The sequence below is a fragment of the Phyllostomus discolor genome, chromosome X (assembly GCF_004126475.2).
Source record: "Phyllostomus discolor isolate MPI-MPIP mPhyDis1 chromosome X, mPhyDis1.pri.v3, whole genome shotgun sequence".
NCBI classification, from domain to species: domain Eukaryota; kingdom Metazoa; phylum Chordata; class Mammalia; order Chiroptera; family Phyllostomidae; genus Phyllostomus; species Phyllostomus discolor.
In genome coordinates, this window is record NC_050198.1 from 100,501,803 (window position 1) to 100,520,746 (window position 18,944).

General features: G+C 36.5%; 1 protein-coding gene across 8 annotated transcripts in view; it reads right to left on the reverse strand.

Annotated features, from left to right (window-relative positions):
• The window catches only part of ATRX (ATRX chromatin remodeler), a 183,293-nt gene that overhangs the window by 134,410 nt on the left and 29,939 nt on the right, over positions 1–18,944 (reverse strand). For all 8 annotated transcript variants that reach the window (XM_036017018.1, XM_036017016.1, XM_036017017.1 and 5 more), the window contains exon 2: positions 8,300–8,412. In XM_036017018.1, coding sequence (XP_035872911.1) covers positions 8,300–8,412 — 113 coding nt within the window. The remainder of the gene's footprint in view (positions 1–8,299; positions 8,413–18,944) is intronic.

Below are 18,944 nucleotides of genomic sequence, written 5' to 3' on the forward strand. Positions count from 1 at the left end.
ACAAAATAAAATATTATTTACAACAGCAAATAAACAAGATATCAAGTCATGAAAAGGAGGAATTTTGAATTCATTGTTACTAACTGAAAGAAACTAACTTTAAAAGGCTATATATACTGTATGATTCCAACTATATGACATTCTGGATAAGGCAAAATTATGGAAACAATAAAAAGATCAATGTTTGCCAGAAGTTGGGGGAGAAGGAAGGATAGAGAGACAAGCAGAGGATTTTTAATGCAGTGAAACTAACCTGTATGATACTACAGTGGTAGATACATGTCATTATACATTTGTGAAAATCCCTAAAATAGGCAACACCAAGAAGGAAATCTATTGCAAACAATGGGTTTTGGGTGATAATGACATGTCAATGTAGGTTCATCTATTGTAACAACTGTATGGCTGTGATGCAGAATGACTACAATTGGGGGGGCTGTGCACGTGTAGCAGGAATATCCAGGAATCTCTGCACTTTCCACTCAACTTTTCTGAGAAGCTAAAACTGCTCTGAAATATGAAATCTATTTTTAAAAACTCTAAACAAAAGGGAACTTCCTCAACTATTTACAAAATATCCACAGGTATCATACTTAATGGTGAAATACTGAATGTTTTCTTTTCCTCTCTAAGATCAAGAACAAGACAAAAAAAAATCTACTCTTGTAACTTCTATTCAACATTGTAATGGATATTCTAGCCAGAGCATGTAGGCAATAGAAAGAAATAAAAGGCCTCAAGATTGAAAGGGAGAAAGTAAAACAACAATTGACTCTTGAACAGTAAGTATTTGAACTACACAGGTCCACTTATATGTGGATTTTTTTTTTCAATAAATATACAGTCAGTCCTCCATGTTCATGGGTTTCCACATCCATGGAATCAACCAACTCAACCAACACGAGAAGAAAGTCAGTATTTTTGATCCCGGATATGGAGAGACTTGAACATATGCGTATTTTAGTATCTACAAGGAGTACTGTAACCGATCCCACTGTAAATACTGAGGGACAACTGTAGTTAAGTTTTTGGAGAATCAAAAGTTATATGTGGATTTATTTACAATGGGGGGGTTCAGAGCCCCTAACCCTGGTGTTGTTCAAGAGTCACCTACATCTTTTTGAAGATGACATTAACATGTATATAGAAAATTCTAAGGAATCCACTAAAAAATTAGAACTAATCATCAAGTTCAAAAATGTTGAAGGATATAAGAAGAATATACAAAAATCAATTGTATTTCTATACAGTTGCAAAGAATGATCTGAAAGTAAAATTAAGAAAACAATCTATCATAGCATCAAAAATAAAATATTTAGAAACAAATTTAATAAAAGTACAAAATTTATTCTCTGAAAATTAGAAAACATCGCTGAAAGAAAGTAAAGACCTGAATCAACAATAAAACACCACTTTGTTCATGAATTGGAACACCTAACGTTAAGATAGCAATACTCCCCAAACTGATCCACAGACACAATAACATCCCTGTCAGAATCTCAGCTTACTTCTTTGTAGAAACTGACAAACTCATTCTACATTCCACATAGAAGAGGGACCCAGAATAGCTGAAACAACCTTCAAAAAGAAAAAGAAAACAGGAAGACTCATATATCCTGACTTCAAAATTTACTGTAAAACCACGCAGTGCTAGCAGAAGAATTAATTACAGGTCAATCAAAAGAACTGAGGTGTGTCCGCAGCCACTGCTGCTCTCTACTAACACCACAGCCTCCAGCTCATGGAGCTCTAGCTGCAGCCCAGTTCCAGCCAAAGGAGAAGGCGAGCAAGTCAAGAGATCTCTATACAATGGCTCCTACAAAGCAGAATGCCCACAAATTGACCAGTGGTAAAGCACCCAGCAAGCAACTGGCTACCAAAGCTGCTCACAAGAGTATGTCCTCTGTGGAGGGGTGAAGAAACCTCAACGGTACAGGCCTGATACTGTCACACTTCGTGAAATTAGACATTATCCGACGTCCACTGACCTGATTTGTCAACTTCCCTTCCAGTGTCTGGTGTGAGAAATTGCTCAGGACTTCAAAACACATCTGCACTTCCAGAGTGCAGGTATGGGTGCAGGAGGCAAGTAAAGTCTATCTGCTTGGCCTTTTTGAAGATACCAACCTGTGTGCTATCCATGCCAATGTGTAACAATTATGCCCCAAAACATCCAGGTAGTATACCACATATGTAGAGAACATGCTTATGAATCTACTATGATGGGACACATTTCATTCTTTTAAAAAATTCTCTTCTTAGTGTCCCAGGTTCGATTCCCAGACAGGGTACATGCCTGGGTTGCAGGCCAGAACCCCCAGCGACCGCACATTGATGTTTCTCTTTCTCTCTCTCTCTCTCCCTCCCTCCCTTCCCTCTCTAAAAATAGATAAATAAAATCTTTTAAAAAATTCTCTTCTTGCCCTGGCTGGTATGGCTCAGTGGATTCAGTGCTGGCCTGTGAACCAAACAGTCACCAGTTTGAATCCCAGTAAAGGCACATGCCTGGGTTGTGGGCCAGGTCCCCAGTAGGGGGTGCCTGAGATGCAACTACACAATGACATTTCTCTCTCACTTTCTCTCTCCTGTCCTCTCACTAAAAAAATAAGTAAAATATTTTTTAAAATTCTATTCTTCCTATTATTGGTGAGTTGTTCATGTTAGATATATTTTTCCCATGGGGTCAAAAAGTACCTAAGTATATGATTGCAAGTGGAAAACAGGACAAAAATTAGGTATTGACAGTTTTTCCATTTTCATTTCTGTTTGAATTTTCTAAAATATAAATGTGGGGAAATAAAGCAATAATGTAAGTCAAGGTATTTCAGTGAACAAATTTCAGCAGTTCAAGTTTATAACAACAATATAAATACACTTATTAAAATTTTCTGGACAATGCCAGCAGCTGGATTTCTAAAAAACAAGCAAATTTCTTTTTTCTTTTTTTAAATTTTTTAAAAGATTTTATTTATTTATTTCTAGAGAGGGAAGGGAGGGAGGGAGGGAGACAGAGAGAGACAGACAGACAGACAGACATCAATGTGCGGTTGCTGGGGGTTATGGCCTGCAACCCAGGCATGTACCCTGGCTGGGAATCGAACCTGGGACACTTTGGTTCCCAGCCCGCGCTCAATCCACTGAGCTACACCAGCCAGGGCTCACAAGTAAATTTCTTATCAATGGCAACTACATGGTGTCTGTAGCATTTTTATCATACAGTAGATTCTATCCATTCCACTATACTTTTCTGAGTTGCCCTATATGCAAGTACATGGTTGTAATGTAGTCTGCCTTCTGTGCTGTTCCTCTAAGTTTGCTTTTAAAATACATTAAACTATAAAAAAAAAGAAGTCAAAGTCTAGAATTAAATCCATATATCTATGGTCAACTGATTTTCAACAAGGATGCCAAAACCAATGAATGTGGAAACAATAGTCCTTTCAACAAATGGTGTGGACACAACTGTGAACCCACATGCAAAAAAAATGAAGTTGAAGGCCCGTATCATGCCACATACAAAAATTAACTCCAAAAGCATCAAAGACCAAGGAGCTAAAACTACAAAACTCTTGAAAGAAAATATAGAGGTAAATCTTCATGAGCATGGGTTTAGTGATGGATTCTTAGGTATGACACCAAAAAGCATGACCAACAAAAGAAAAATTAGATACATTGTACTTCATCAAAATTAAAATATTTTGTGCTTCACAGGACACCATCAAGAAAAGACAACAAAAAATGGGGAAAAATATTTTCAAATAATGTATCTCACCAAAATGGCTACTCACAGATAAATGACAAACTAAATATAGTGTACACATAACAAGGGAATCTTACTGAGCCTTAAACAGGAAGGAAATTTTTAATTAAGTGTAAGAATGATGAACCTTGAAGGCATTTACTAAGTGACCTAAACTGGAGACAAAAGGGCAAATGTTGTATAATCCTACTTTCTTGAGTTTCTTAAAGTAGTCAAATTCATAAAGATGATACAGAACAGTGGTTGCCAGAGGCTGGGGGGCAGGGCATTGGGAAGTTAGTGTTTAATGGGAACAAAGTTTGAGCTGGAGATGAACATTTTTATAAATTTTAGAAATAGAGGACAAATTAGTGATTGCCAGGTGTTAGGCAGAGTTAGACTCAGAGATAGGAAGATAAACATAGTTATAAAAGGACAAGATGACTCATCTACACCTTGACAGTGGTGATAGATACATGAATCCACCAAGTAATAAAATTATACAGAGCTTAATAAACACACACAAGTACAAGTAAAACTGAGGAAATCTGAATCAGATTGATAACTATCAATAAACTGGCTATAAGCCCTGGCTGGTGTGAGCTCAGTGGATTGAGTGCCAACCTGCAAACCAAAGGGTCACTGGTTGATTCCCAGTCAGGGCACATGCCTGGGGTGCAGGCCAGGTCCCCGGTGGGGGCCACGTGAGGGCAACCACACATTGATGTCCCTCTACCTCTCTTTCTCCTTCCCTTTCCCACTCTTTAAAAATAAATAAATAAAATCTTTAAAAAATAAACTGGTTATGATAAAATGTTATCATTGTGGGAAACTGGGCAAAGTGTACAAGAGCTCTGTATTAGCTGTTACAACTGCATGCTAACTTACAAGTACCTCAATAAAAATGTCAATTTAAAAAACTCTTAAACTAAAAATAGAGAACTTCCTCAATTTGATGAAGAGGACTTACACAACACATATACAGAAACCATGGTACTTAATGGTGAAAGACTGAACGCATCCCCACTAAGATCAAAATCACCAAGAGGGTATCTGTTATCACCATTCTTCTACAACATAATAATGGAAAATTCAGAAAGTCCTGCCCGGCATTATGAGACAAAAAAAGAAATTAAATGGCACACAGATGAAGAGGATGAAATAAAACTGATCCTATTTACAGATGACAAAATTAAGTACAAAATCCAAATAAATCAGCAAAGTGAAATAAAAGCTTCCTAACAGCAAGTTCACAGGATATGAGGTCATCTAAAAAAAAAAGAAAACTGAATTCCTATATACCTGCAATGAACAATTGGAATCTGAAAGAGTTTTCTGCATTTTTAATTAAATTTTATTCAGGTGACATTGGTTAATTAGAGTATATACGTTTCAAGTGTACATTTCTATGATATATCATTTGTGCGCCCACCACCCAAGTCAAATCATCTTCCATCACTATATATTTGGTCCCTTTACCCTTTACAGCTCCCTAAACCCCCTTTTCCTTCTGGTAACCACCATACTGTTCTCTGTATGTTGTCTGTTTCTATGAGGGTGTTTTTGTTTGTCTTGTTGCTTTGTTGCTTTCAGTTTATCCCACCTTTGAGTGAAATCATACAATTCTTGACTTTTTCCTTTTGGAATTTTGTAAACAAGACAATTTAAAATAGTACCCCAAAACTGAAGCTCTTAGGTAAATATCTAACAAAATATGCTGAAGATCAATATGTGAATAACTACAAAACACTAGGCACACTCAGGAGTTTCTATTCTATTGACTTTTTTCCTGAATATGGGTTAAATATTATATTTCAATTACAGTTTACATAATCAAGTAACCTATGTTAACATCAACAATGAGAAAAATTACATCATGTGTCTTGTGAAATGATGTACTGACAATAACACAACACCACTTATGTAGTAATCCTGCCAAAAATAAATAACTCTAATCTATTGTAATTACAACTACTCGGAAAAATTCACACTGAGGAGACAATCACCAGATGTCATGGTTCTGACAGAGAAATTGTTTCAGATTTTTTTCAAGTTGTTTCTCCATCTGAACTTTTTTTTTTAAAGGTTTTACTTATTTACTTTTACAACCCTTCCCAAGGGTCGTCCGGGAACATGTATAAAGACACAAGGACGAAGCCAAAGGGGGGTAGGATTGAGGGTGGGAGGAGGGATGGCTGGGGTGGGAGGAGCGGTGGGGGGAAAATGGAGGCAACTGTACTTGAATAACAATATAAATAAATAAAAAATATATATTTACTTTTAGAAAGAGGAGAAAGGGGGACAGAAACATCAATGTGCGAAGAATACATCGATTGGTTGCCTCTTGCATGCCCCCAACTGGGCACGTGGCCCGCAATCCAGCCATGTGCCCTGAATGGGAATCGAACCAGCGACCTTTAGGTTCCCAGGCCAGTGCTCAATCCACTGAGACACACCAGTCAGGGCTCCTTCAGATTTTTAAAGACTAATAAGGCAAGACAACTATATGCAATGCGTAAACCTCAACGGGATACTGGACTTGGGACAAGTGGGCCTACCTATAAAACACTGTAGGGACAATTTGTGAATTAAAAATAAAAATAAGGGCTAGATAACAGTACACACTTAGTTTTACACCTATTTACCCTTACCACTGTTACTCATTACTTCCTGTATTGTGATACTGACATTTCAAAATAGTTTCCTTCTGATTTGAGAAAAACCTTTTAGTAATTCCTCTTGATATTCTGCTGACATCTAGTTCTTGCTTTTTGTGTTTATTCCACCTCCATTTTTGAAAGACATTTTCACTGAACAGAGAGTTCTGTGTTGGCAATTAATTTATATTTTTTATTCATTAATTTTAGAAAAGGGGGCAGAGTGAAGAGAAACATCAATTTGTTGTATGAATTATGCATTCACTGGTTGATCCCTGTATGTGCCCTGACCAGGGATCAAACCCACAACCTTAGCCCATTGGGACAATGCTCTAACCAACTGAGTACTCAGCCAGGGCTTGGCAGTTATTTTCATTTGGCACATTAAAGAAATTATTTCCTTGTCATTTAGCTTTCTATTGTTCCTGTTGTCAAATGAGCTATCGGTGTTAACTGTTACTCCTTTGAAAGCAATCGCTTTTTCCCTCTTGTTGCTTGTAAGATGTTTTTGTTGTTTTTGTTCTTTAGGAGTTTGATTATGATATGCCTAGTTGTAGCTTTCTTTATATTGATCCTGCTTGATATTCACAGAGTTTCATAAATCTATGGCTTGATGTTTTTCATCATTTTTAGAAATTGCTCAGCCAATACCCCTTCACATTCGGCTTATAACCCATTCTGTCACCTCTCTTTCTGGAACTCTAATTACACATATGGCTATACTTTCCACTGTGATCTACCCATAGTTTGCTTCTTATATTGTGTTTGTATATGTACACATGTGTGTGTATATGTCTCCATTCAACTCTCACATATGTAGCTACCCTTGAAATCCTCAGAACAAATGATGGTAATCACACAAGATACAGGATACTTTTCAAAAACAGCAAGGAAGTTCAGCATCTTTTCACACATCTGTTTGCCTTCTTAGGAGAAGTGTTCAGGTCTTCTGCCCATTTTTTAATTTGATCTTTTTTTTTGGTGTTGAGTTATATGATTTCTTGATATATTTTAGATCTTCATCCCTTATAGGAGCTGCTGTTTGCAAATGTCATCTCCCATTTGGTTGGTTGCCTTAGTTTTGTTTGTTTCTTTTTTTTATTTTAATTTTTTATTAGGGCAAGGGATGGGTCTAGGTTTAAGCTTGGGGGTAGGGTTAGTGTTAGGATTAGGGTTAGGGTTAGGGCTAGGGCCAGGATTAGGTAAAGGTTTAGGTTTAAAGTTACCACTGGGGTTAGGGATAGTTTCAGGGTTAGAGCTAGGGCTAAAGTTAGGATTAGGGTTACAATTCCATCTGGGTATAGGATTAGGGTTAGGGTTAAGCTCAGGGCTAGGTTAGGGTTAGATTTAGGGTTAGGGCTAGGGTTAGGATTATGTCTAGAGCTAGAGCTTTGGTTAGGATTTGGTTAGGGTTAAGTTTTAAGTTAGGACTAGGTCTAGCTCTAAGCTCTAGGTCTAGGGCTATGGCTATGGCTATAGCTATGTTTCAGGTTAGGGTTAAAGCTAGGGCTAGATATAGGTTTAGGGTTAGAGTTCTCTGATATCAAGTCTCCAGTATAATCTTAGCTAAATACTAGATACACAGAAGCTATTAAAGCTGTTAATAGCTGGTCCACCCAAAACTAAATGAAAGCCCTGGTTGGGTAGTTCAGATGCTTAGAGCATTGCCCTGGAAATGCCAAGGTTGCAGGTTTGATCAATCTCCCATCAGATCACATACAAAAAGCTACCAATGAATGCATAAATAAGTGAAAAAACAAATCGGTATCTGTCTGTCTCCCTGTCTTTCTCTCCATTCCCCTCTCTCTAAAATCAATAAATAAATAATAAAAAAAGAAATTCTTAAAAAAATAAATGGAATATAGGCTAAAAGATATCACTTTTTTTTTTCTTTTCAGTTTACCTGTGCTTTGGCTCATCGTAAGTCTTGGAGGAGAGCTTGTTTCTTCAGATTCCTCTGATGAATGTGCCAGAAAGTCATGAAGCTTCTGCACCAATGTATTCAACTTGCTTTCACTATCAAAACAAAATTTGAAGAATTTCCTTAGCCTGCCATGCATTTAATTAAATGTCAAGTTCTAACAAACTGAAATTATATCTATAACATAAGTGGTTTGAAAATATGCATATTAAAACTAAAACTGAAATGAATTTTCTTATTTCTCTGAGGATATGAAAATATGAGCCCTGGATGATATAGCTCAATGGATTGAGCATCAACCTACAGAACAAAGGGTTCCTGGTTCGAGTCCCAATCAGCACATGCCCTGTTTGTAGGTCAGGTCCCCAGTTGGGGGCATGCAAGAGGCAACTGTCTTTCTCTCACACATCAATGTTTCTCTCCCTCTCTTTCTCCTTCCTTTCCCCTCTCTCTAAAAATAAAAAAATAAAATATGTTTTTTAAAAAATGAGTAGTACAACCTACCTGTACAGTTAGTTACCTAGGACCAAAATATTGTTGATGTAAAAGTTTGATATTATGGGATTTTGCTTTACACCATTTAAAAGAATAATTCAGTAATTTATCAAGTATGTTTACTGAGCACTTGCTCTCTGGAAGGCTTCAGTAGTTTTTGTTTGTTTGTTTACTACTCTATCTGCTGCTGGCACAGAATAATTTTTTTAAAGATTTTATTTACCCAAGTCTAGAGAGGGAAGGGAGGGAGAAAGAAAGGGAGAGAAACATCAATGTGTGGCTGCCTCTTACACACCCCCTACTGGGGACCTGGCCCAAAACCCCGGCATGTGCCCTGACTGGGAATAGAACCAGCAACCCTTTGGTTCGCAGGCTAGCACTCAATGCACTGAGCCACGCCAGCCAGGACTCTGAGCCCCTATTTCTAAACTTAAAAGCAAGAGGGGAAAATAGCTGAAATCGACTTCATCCAAATTCAAAACTTTTGTCCATCAACACATATCATTAAGAAAATGAAAAGACAACCCATACAACTGGAGAAATCTTATATCTGAAAAGGAATTAATAGCCTTTTTAAATAATACATATCCTTTTAAAGTTTTAATAATACAAAGAATTCTTACAATTAAATAACAAAAATACAAACAATCAATTTAAAAATTGACAATGGACTTCAGTATACATTTCCCCGAAGCCATACAAATGGACAGTAAGCACATGGTAAATGCTCAACAATATTATTCATTAGGAAAATACCTATGAAAACCAAGAGGTACTATTTTACAATCATAAGAATGAATATAAGAACTTTAAAAATGAAACATAGCCCTGACCAGTGTGGCTCAGCTGGTTGGGTGATATCCTGCGAAAGTGAAAGGTTGCCGGTTAGGTGCCCAATAGAGCACGTGCCTGGGTTGCGGTTTCAACCCCTGGACAGAGAACACTTTTCTCTCTCTGTCTTTCTCCCTCCCTTCGCCCCCTCTAAAAATAAATATATGAAACCTTTTTTAAAAATGAAAATGAACAATAAAGGTTGGCGAGGATATAGAAACAGCTAAACCCACATACATTGTTGGTGGGAATGTAAAATGGTAAAGTCACTATGAAAAACAATTTAGTAGGAACTCAAAAAGTTTAACATCAAGTTACCAAATGACCCAGCAATTTTACTCCTAGCTATGTACCCAAGCAAATGAAAACATATGCCCACACACACACACACACAAAAAAAAACGCACACAGCAGCAATTATTCACAATAGCAAAAAAAGTAGAAAGTATCCAAACTGTTGAAAAAACAATAGATTATACCCCAATAAAAATGAATGAAATACTACTAATCCACGATAAAACATGGATGACTCTTGAAACATTTTATTAAAGAGGGCAAACCCCAAATACTACATATTGAATGATTCCATTGACGTAATGAAATGTCCAGAATAGGCAAATCGGTAGAGACAAAAAGTATATTACTGGTTGACAGGGCATGGAAAAAGGGGAATTAGGAGGTATGGGCTATCTTTTGGGGGCAATGAAAGTGTTCTAGAAACTAAAAAGTGGTGACAGCTGTATAATATTGTGAATTTACAAAAACCCCACTGAACTGTATACTAAAATGGTTTAAATGGTGAATTTTATCTCAATAAAAAAGGCAAAAAAAAGAAATTCCAAAATATACATATCTATTTACATAAAAATTTGTGCAGCAAATTCAAAAAATAACCAGAATTCAAAGGCAAACTAACTTGAAAATAGAGAAAAACATACTCTCTAAAAAATGCTAATTCCTAGTAGATAAATTAATAAAACCAGAAAGAAGATGGTTTTAATGGGGAATACAACTGAGTAACAAAAAAATTAAGAGAAAAAGCACTGCAACCTCACTAACAACAGAATGCACATCAAAACATTGAGAATCAAGTCCTGGCTGGCGTAGCTCAGTGGACTGAGCGTGGGCTGTGAACCAAAGGGTTGCTGGTTCGATTCCCAGTCAGGGCACATGCCTGGGTTGCAGGCCAGGTCCCCAGTGAAAGCCACATGAGAGGCAACCACACACTGACATTTCTCCCCCTCTCTGTCTCCCTCCCTTCCCTTCTCTCCAAAAATAAATAAATAAAATCTTAAAAAAAAAAAAACACTGAGAATCAGGCAGAGGCTGTCAGGCCTTCCAGGGCCAGGTGCCACCTACATTCCAGCAGAGCACTGGGCCCCAAGACCAGAGGCCCCTGAGATAACAGCCACACTGCAACTAGAGATCCTGGGTAAGATTTCAGTTGTTTTACAAAATTTTGAAACTCATTTGCCTCTAAAATAAAGGTTCAAAGGGACAGAATTTCGACCTTTTGCTATAATCTTCCTTTGGAAAAGGGTTAGGATGTATAAGGGAAAAAAATCAAGTCACTGGGTGCCCTTAATCTTAAATTAGAAAATAGAAACCAGAGGAAAATATACAACATGTCAACCCACATCAGAATGATGTCATTCTACATCTTGTCCCATCAATAAATAACCCAAGAGCAAAAAGTTGTTCATTAGAAAGGAATGGAGTATAACAAACCAACAAAATGATGACTGTCCCACTCATTCCTCAAACTCACAGCAATCCAACTACAAAGCCTGCTTAGCTATCACATGAATTCGTGTTGTAGCTTGCCAAGGTCAGGACAATGGATAAATCAGCGCAGCCCACTACTAGTACCACCACCACACAAAAAATTAAAACAATACAGTCAGTAGAACTTCTTTCTTCTGTGAAGAATACCACTTTAATGCATAATAGTGCTATTATATTATAAATTGTAGAAGTGCATATATTATAAATTATGAGACCAGGAACAAGTCCAATGGTAAAAAAAAAAAAAATCATACAAAATTTTGCTCATTCATTTGAAAAATCTGAGGATGGATGTGATTTTTGGAAATACCCAAATGTCATGTAAAGTGAAATATGGTGAATAATGAAAGACTAAGTCTATCAACTTGGGTAAATCAGTTTTTGCCAAACTCCAAAATATTCCTGAAAATTTATTTTCTTGCACAACTTCTAAACTGGTTATAAGAAAGTGCTCCAAATGTCCTCAAGAATGACATCATAGCTATCAGTATGGCCTCCTGGGGTGACTCCTTAGAAAGGAAATGCTCATTTATATAGAAAAGCCCTGATTTCAATTAAAACCTGCCTCATTTCCAGACTCAAGCATTAGAGGTGGTCCTTAGAATTAAGTCTTAGTAAAAATGGTATTTTAAACACACCAAACCAACTGTATAAAAGGCAGCACTTATTAATCCTTTTGAAAACTGAAGAACCTTTTACTAAGGCAAAACTGCACACATTGCCCTGACTGGTGTAGCTCAATGGATTGACCGCGGGGCCTGTGAATCAAACCGTCACTAGTTCGATTCCCAGTCAGGGCACATGCCTGAGTTGCGGGCCGGGTCCCCAGTGGGGGGTATGTGAGAGGCAACCACACATTGACGTTTCTCTCTCTCTCTCCTTTTCTTCTCCTCTCTCTAAAAATAAATATAAATAAAATATTTTTAAAAACCTGCATGCATTAACTTACCAGTTTCACAAATGTGAACTATCAGAAGTTATTTTTTTAATGAAGACGTGGTTGTCACTCTTCCTCCCTCTGTCAAAACAGGAAGCTGACTCATCCACTACTGTATATTACTTAAATCTAGGTTCTAGGTAAGTCCTTAAAATGATCCTTGAGAAGTGGTTAAAAATCTCCATTGAAGAAAAATGTGTACAGGCCCAGGCCTGTAGTTCAGTTGGTTAAAGCACAGCCCCAATACACCAACGTTGCTAGTTCAATCTCTGGTCAGGGTACATACAAGAATCAGTCAACCAAATAAATAGAACAACAAATCGATGTCTCTCTCTCTTCCTCTCTTTTTCTAAAGTAAATAAATTTTAAAAAAATTAAAGAACATGTTCAGCATTCATGCTCGTGGCCACACAATTTCCCTGGCCTGTGTGGCTCAGCTGGTTGGAGCATCCTCCCGTGGTCCAAAAGGTTATAAGTTCAATTCCCAGTCCAGGAATATACCCCAGGTTGCAGGTTTGATCCCTGGTCAGGACACATATGGGAAGGCAGCCAATCAATGTTTCTCTCTCACACAGATGTCTCTCACACCCTCACCTTCTCCCTCTCTCCCCCTTCCTCTTTGTCTAAAAGCAATGAAAAAATGTCCCTGGGTGAGGATTTTTTTTTAAATATGATTTTGATGCAGATGACCTGTGAGACCTGATCTAACTATCTGGCAGGTAGAACTCCCAAAAATCTAAATCCCTAATGTAAGCAAGCAAACCATATCATAAAAGACTGGATTTTAGACAAGTTTCAAGTCCTAATGTCAATGTTCTTAAACTATGGGCCATGTTCTTTCCCTGAAATGTTTTACTGCTTTATATATTTTTTCCATGAGGAATGTGGAGCTCCAAAAATATTTTCATATTACAACTTTCTTGCCATTATTTTAGAGAATTAATTGCATTGAGAAACTAGCCTTTTTTTTAATTAAACTTTTCATTTTGAGATAATTGTAGATTCACAGGCAGTTGCAGAAATATCCTCTGTATGTTCCTCCATTTTTCATAATGGTAACATCTTAAAAAACTGTTTTTCATTGTCACTCATCCATCTACCTGCTGCTATAGATGGACTGTTGTCTTTATGACATAGCAATGAACCACATAAAGTCTGTGAAATCTGGCTATATGATCTTGGTATATTGGCCAAAATGTTTTTTATAGAAACTTCAATGGTAGTTACTTAAAATTTTTGTCCACTCCATGATTGTCTAAAATGTGTATTGTAACTCAAATTGGAAAAGAAGAGTAAAATATCTCTGTTCACAAATGATATCTTAAAAACAGAAAACCTTAGAGATCACAAAAAATTCTTCAACAAATTTAGTAAAGTTGGTGGTGTCGACATTATTGAATGGGGAAAGAAGAGTCTTTTCCAACAAATGAAGCAAGAAAAATTAAACATAAAACATGCAAAAAAAATGAAGTTGGACCCTTGCCTAACACCACATACAAACATTAATTAACTCAAAATGTTATCAAAGGCCCAAGTATAGAGGCTAAAAGTATTAACTGAGGGAAAAGAGTAGAAGAAAACTGGGAGAAATCTTAATGACATTGGAATTGGCAATGATTTCTTCACTTAAAGCAAAGTTGAAAGAATTTTACATTTACTCACCACCTAGATTCTGCAATATGTTTCCATGATGGAAAACTATATAGCAGTAAGTGAATGAACATGAATCAATACAGATTTAAAAATAGTTCAAATGGGACTTTAGCTTTATCTACAATATTCTAGTAACTTATATTTTCGATCTGAAAATATTTTTTTAAAGATTTTATTTTACTTTATTTTTAGAGTTGGAAGAGGGAGACAGAGAGAGACATCAATGTGTGGTTGCTGGGGGTTATGGCCTGCAACCCAGGCATATGCCCTGACTGGGAATCGAACCTGCGATGACTGGTTCGCAGCCCGCGCTCAATCCACTGAGCTATGCCAGCCAGGGCTGAAAATATTTTTAATTAGTATAATATAAAATAATAAAGCACTGTGGCTTGCAAAGATGCCAGAGGAGTCCTTGCATCCGGAGTAGAACTGGCTTCCACCTCTAGGCTCAGGGAAACACACCCAGGGGTAAGAAGGGGTTAGGCAAAGCACACCACCCAGGGTCAAGTTCCCTGCTTCCCATGCCCACCATCACTACCATTCATCAGATGGTAGAAAGATGGCTTTGATGAATATATGATGAAGTAAGTGTCAGAGTGGCTCTGTAAAAAATGGGTACAATGGCCAAGTCAAATTGTGTAATCACTTCTGACAGCAAAACTCTCACCATAAAAAGAGAGCATTTTGAAAACAGTTCTCTTGTAAATTGGGAGAGAAGTTTAAGAAACTATACTTGATGTCAGAAAAACTCATACTATCTTCAACTTTACAAATAGTGCACTATTCAAAATCAGAAACTGAATGAGAAGGCAAGTATTATTCCCTCTGTCTAAAAATAAATAAAATCTTGAAAAAAAGTTCATAGATTTTTTTTTAAAAAATACATTAAAGCCCTGGCTGGCGTAGCTCAGTGGATTGAGCGCGGGCTGGGAACCAAAGTGTCCCAGGTTCGATTCCCAGCCAGGGTACATTCCTGGGTTGCAGGCCATAACCCCCAGCAACCGCACATTGATGTTTCTCTCTCTCTCTCTCTCTCTCTCTCTCTCTCTCTCTCTCTCTCTCTCTCTCTCTCTCTCTTTCTCCCTCCCTTCCCTCTCTAAAAATAAATAAAAAATAAAATCTTTAAAAAAATACATTAAAATATTACAACAAAATATACTAAAAATGGTAATAGTGGGTATGTATTATCTAAATGATAAGATTACAGGTTATGTTTTTTCTTCTACCGTTTTATGATATAATAAATTCATTGCTTTAATGCTTTAATTCATGTAATTTCCTTTTGTATTTCATAAATGAAGATTAGACATGAATGACTTAACCTAAGCTAAAAGTTGAAAATAGTTTCCTAAGGTTTTTAAGGCAATTCACTTCCAATGAAGAAATTAGTCATATGTACATGTATTTCTAGAGTTTTAAAATCATTGTATGTGTTTATAATACATTATAAAATATACAGTTTGTTTGTTAGTATCTATTACTTCACTTACAAATTAAACAGTAATTCACAATTGAGTTTTCACTCGTCTAAAATTCTTTCCACACTTCCTTTATTTATCACAAGTTTACTACTCACTAAAGTGTTAAAAATCTCCTAATTTGTGTTCTTATTCAGATAAAATTATAAGAAATCCTTTCAAAAGATGCCAGGTAGTGACTACGTAAGCATATAAAATAAAGTCTAATTGTCCATAACATTATGCCTTGATTTTATTTCCAAATGTGATACAAGCCTATACAGGTTTCTACTACACAACTGAGTAGCAACCAGTGGAAGAACAGCTGTTAGGATAAAGCATGGAATTTTTCTTAGTGGGTACACAGGTTGTGGGTTTCCTTACAAAATTTTAGCATGTGCATTTCATGCACACTGGCCTGATTTTAAGCCTCATGAGTATACCTGAAACTAATATAATATTGAATTCCAGCTGTAACTGAAAAAAATTTTAATTAAAAAAAAAACAAAAATAAACCTCATGAGAACTATACTATAGTAAATTAACTCTCAGAAAGGCATTTACACTTGCAATTACTTAGTGGAAAATCAGGAATTCTATCTCTAACAGAAGCCTACCCGATAGTATCACTTAGGGAGACTCAAGGCACAGTGACTAGTATAATACAGTGAATAAAAAAGTAGTAGTTACCTTGACACATAATTCTCAAAATCCAGACTGTTTGAAAGAACTAAGGCTAAACTAAGATGTCCATAAAATTAATTTCAGTTTCTACCACATACTTTTCCAAAGTTTTTATCTTTGTCCATTGCTCTCTTTGTTATTGTCTTATATATACTCATCTTCTAAATAAAAGTTTATGAACACATGAAATTACCTAAGATCTCTAGTTTTACTGCTCATGCTTAAGCCACTGTGCTTACCACATTATCCTTATTTGAATGTCACAGGATAACAATAAGAAAAACACATGATTTTAAAATCAATTCCTAAAATTTCCAACTGAAATTAGAACCTGACCCTCACAAAGATCAGGATCTGAAAAGCATTCCTTACACAAGCACTTCCAACAAAGGAAAGCCACAGACAGCTATGGCATTTCATGCGCGTCCATTTCTAAAACAAACAAGAACTAACCAGTCAGGTATGACATGTGAGGAGCTTAGAAGTCCTCACTCCTATGCTAACAAGAAAAAAGACAAAACTGAAAATAAGTAACATCATAAAATGCATTCAAGAACTCAGGTGGGGAATATGCAGTAAATATTTGAAAAGTTTAGATTTACTGTTCTATCTGAGGCAAGTCTAACTAAATTCAATATATATTTTTTTCACTCTAACACAAGAAGTACATGTATTGCTGCCTTTATTTTGTAAATAAGCATGTGAAATTCTTTCAAAAGAAAGAAACCTTTAAAGGGTTTTATCACAATGAAGAGTATTTTATTTTAGCTCAAAAGGAATGTATTTAGATTTAGTAAGTTAAAAGACAAACTACCCTCAGATGAAGCAGAAATGCAATTATACTTTACTCACTGTTAGAAAACCTGTTTTCCTCTAGAACTTGATTCAGAGTCAATCTCTACCACTATACATTGTAATGCAAAGAGTACTTACCTAGTTTATATAAAAACCTCATTTCTCTTTTGGTAAAGAGGAAAGTGGATAGCCTTGGCTGGTGTGGCTCAGTGGACTGAGCACCAGCCTGGGAACCAAAGGGTTGCCAGTTTGATTCCCAGCCATGGCACATGCCTGGATTACGGGCCAGGTCCCCAGCAGGGGGCGCATGAGAGGCAACCACACACTGATGTTTCTCTCCCGCTCTTTCTCCCTCCCTTCTTCTCTGTCCAAAAATAAATAAAATAAAATCTTTAAGAAAAAGAGGAAAGTGGACAAAAACAAAATCTAGGTTTCCTGAGAGAAGACAAAGTCATGTATCACTATTCATTCCTATAGCTAAATGTTCAATATATAATTGATACAAAGGAATTAGTAGTAAGAGCTATTTCACATAATTTTTTGTGCCAAGTCTTCAAATGTACTTCAAGCACATCTCTATTCATACTAGCTGTGTTTCAAGTAATAATTAGCCACAGATCGTTAATGGCTATTGTATTGGACAGGACAGATTTAAAACTTACTCAAAATTCTAAAAACATCAAACAAAAATTTCTGGCCTGGCCAGGTGGCTCAACTGGATGGAGCATCACCAGTGCACCAAAGGTTGCAGGTTCAATCCTCAGTCAGGGCACATATATAGGTTGTAGGTTCAGTCTCAGGTTGGGGCACATATGGGAGGCAACCAGTCAATGTTTCTCACATCTCTCTCTCCCTCCTCCCTCCCCCTTCCTCTCTCTCTCTCAAGATAATCAATAAACATATCCTTAGGTGAGAATTAAAAAGATAAATTCTGTATGGTGTCATTTACATGGCTATACAACTGAAAAAATTCTAGTGTTTTTTATTTTATTTATTGATATGAGAGAGAAGGATGAAGGAGAAGAGAGGGGGAAGGGGAAGGGGAGGGAGAGGGAATATGAATGAGAATCAAAGGGGAAGGGACTAGACAAAGAACATGTATGAATGACCCAGGGACATGGACAACAGTGAGAATTGACTGTGGGAGCAGGGGGTGGATGGGCAGAAGAGGGCAAAGAAGGAAAAGTTGGGACAACTATAATACAGTAACAATGAGCAAATGATTAAAATAAATTTGTTGTTCTACTTATTTATGTGTTCACTGGTTGTTTCTTATATGTGCCCTAACCAGGGGATCAAATCTATGACCTTGGTGTATCAGGACAATGCTCTAACCAAATGAGCTAACCAGCCTGGGAGGTAAATAGTGTTTATGTTTAAGAATACATTTCTACATATCCACCCGTGTGTGTGTGTGTGTGTGTGTGTATTTGTGTGTGTGCAGAAAATATTTTAAAATCCATGAGACCTCACATCTATCTATGATGTTTTATTTCTTTGAAAGATACCTAAAGCAAATATGACATAAGATTTCATAAAACTAGGTGGTAGGTGCAGAGATGTATATTTTTGTCTGCAATATTTCCAAATTAAATAATAAATTTAGGGGAGTGGGAAGGTAGAAGAGGGTAAAGGGGGGATAAATGGTAATGGAAGAAGACTCAACTTGGCGTGGTGAACACACAGTATAATATACAGATGATGTGTTATATAATTGTACATTTGAAATTTGTATAATTTTATTAACAAATGTCACCCCCAATGAATTTAATTAAAAATAACAATAAATTCAGAGCATACATGTTTTAGAACTCTCATACCTTATTTGTTTACATTAAACCTGAAATGTCCTAATAAAGCATTTAGAATAAAAACTTCATACTTCCTTCAGTCCTTCATATCAAAAGCTTGGTAATAAAGCTAAAGAAAAACTTTAAAAAATTTAAGGAAGGTAAGAACTGGTAAATTAGCCTCACCTATCTACTCAACA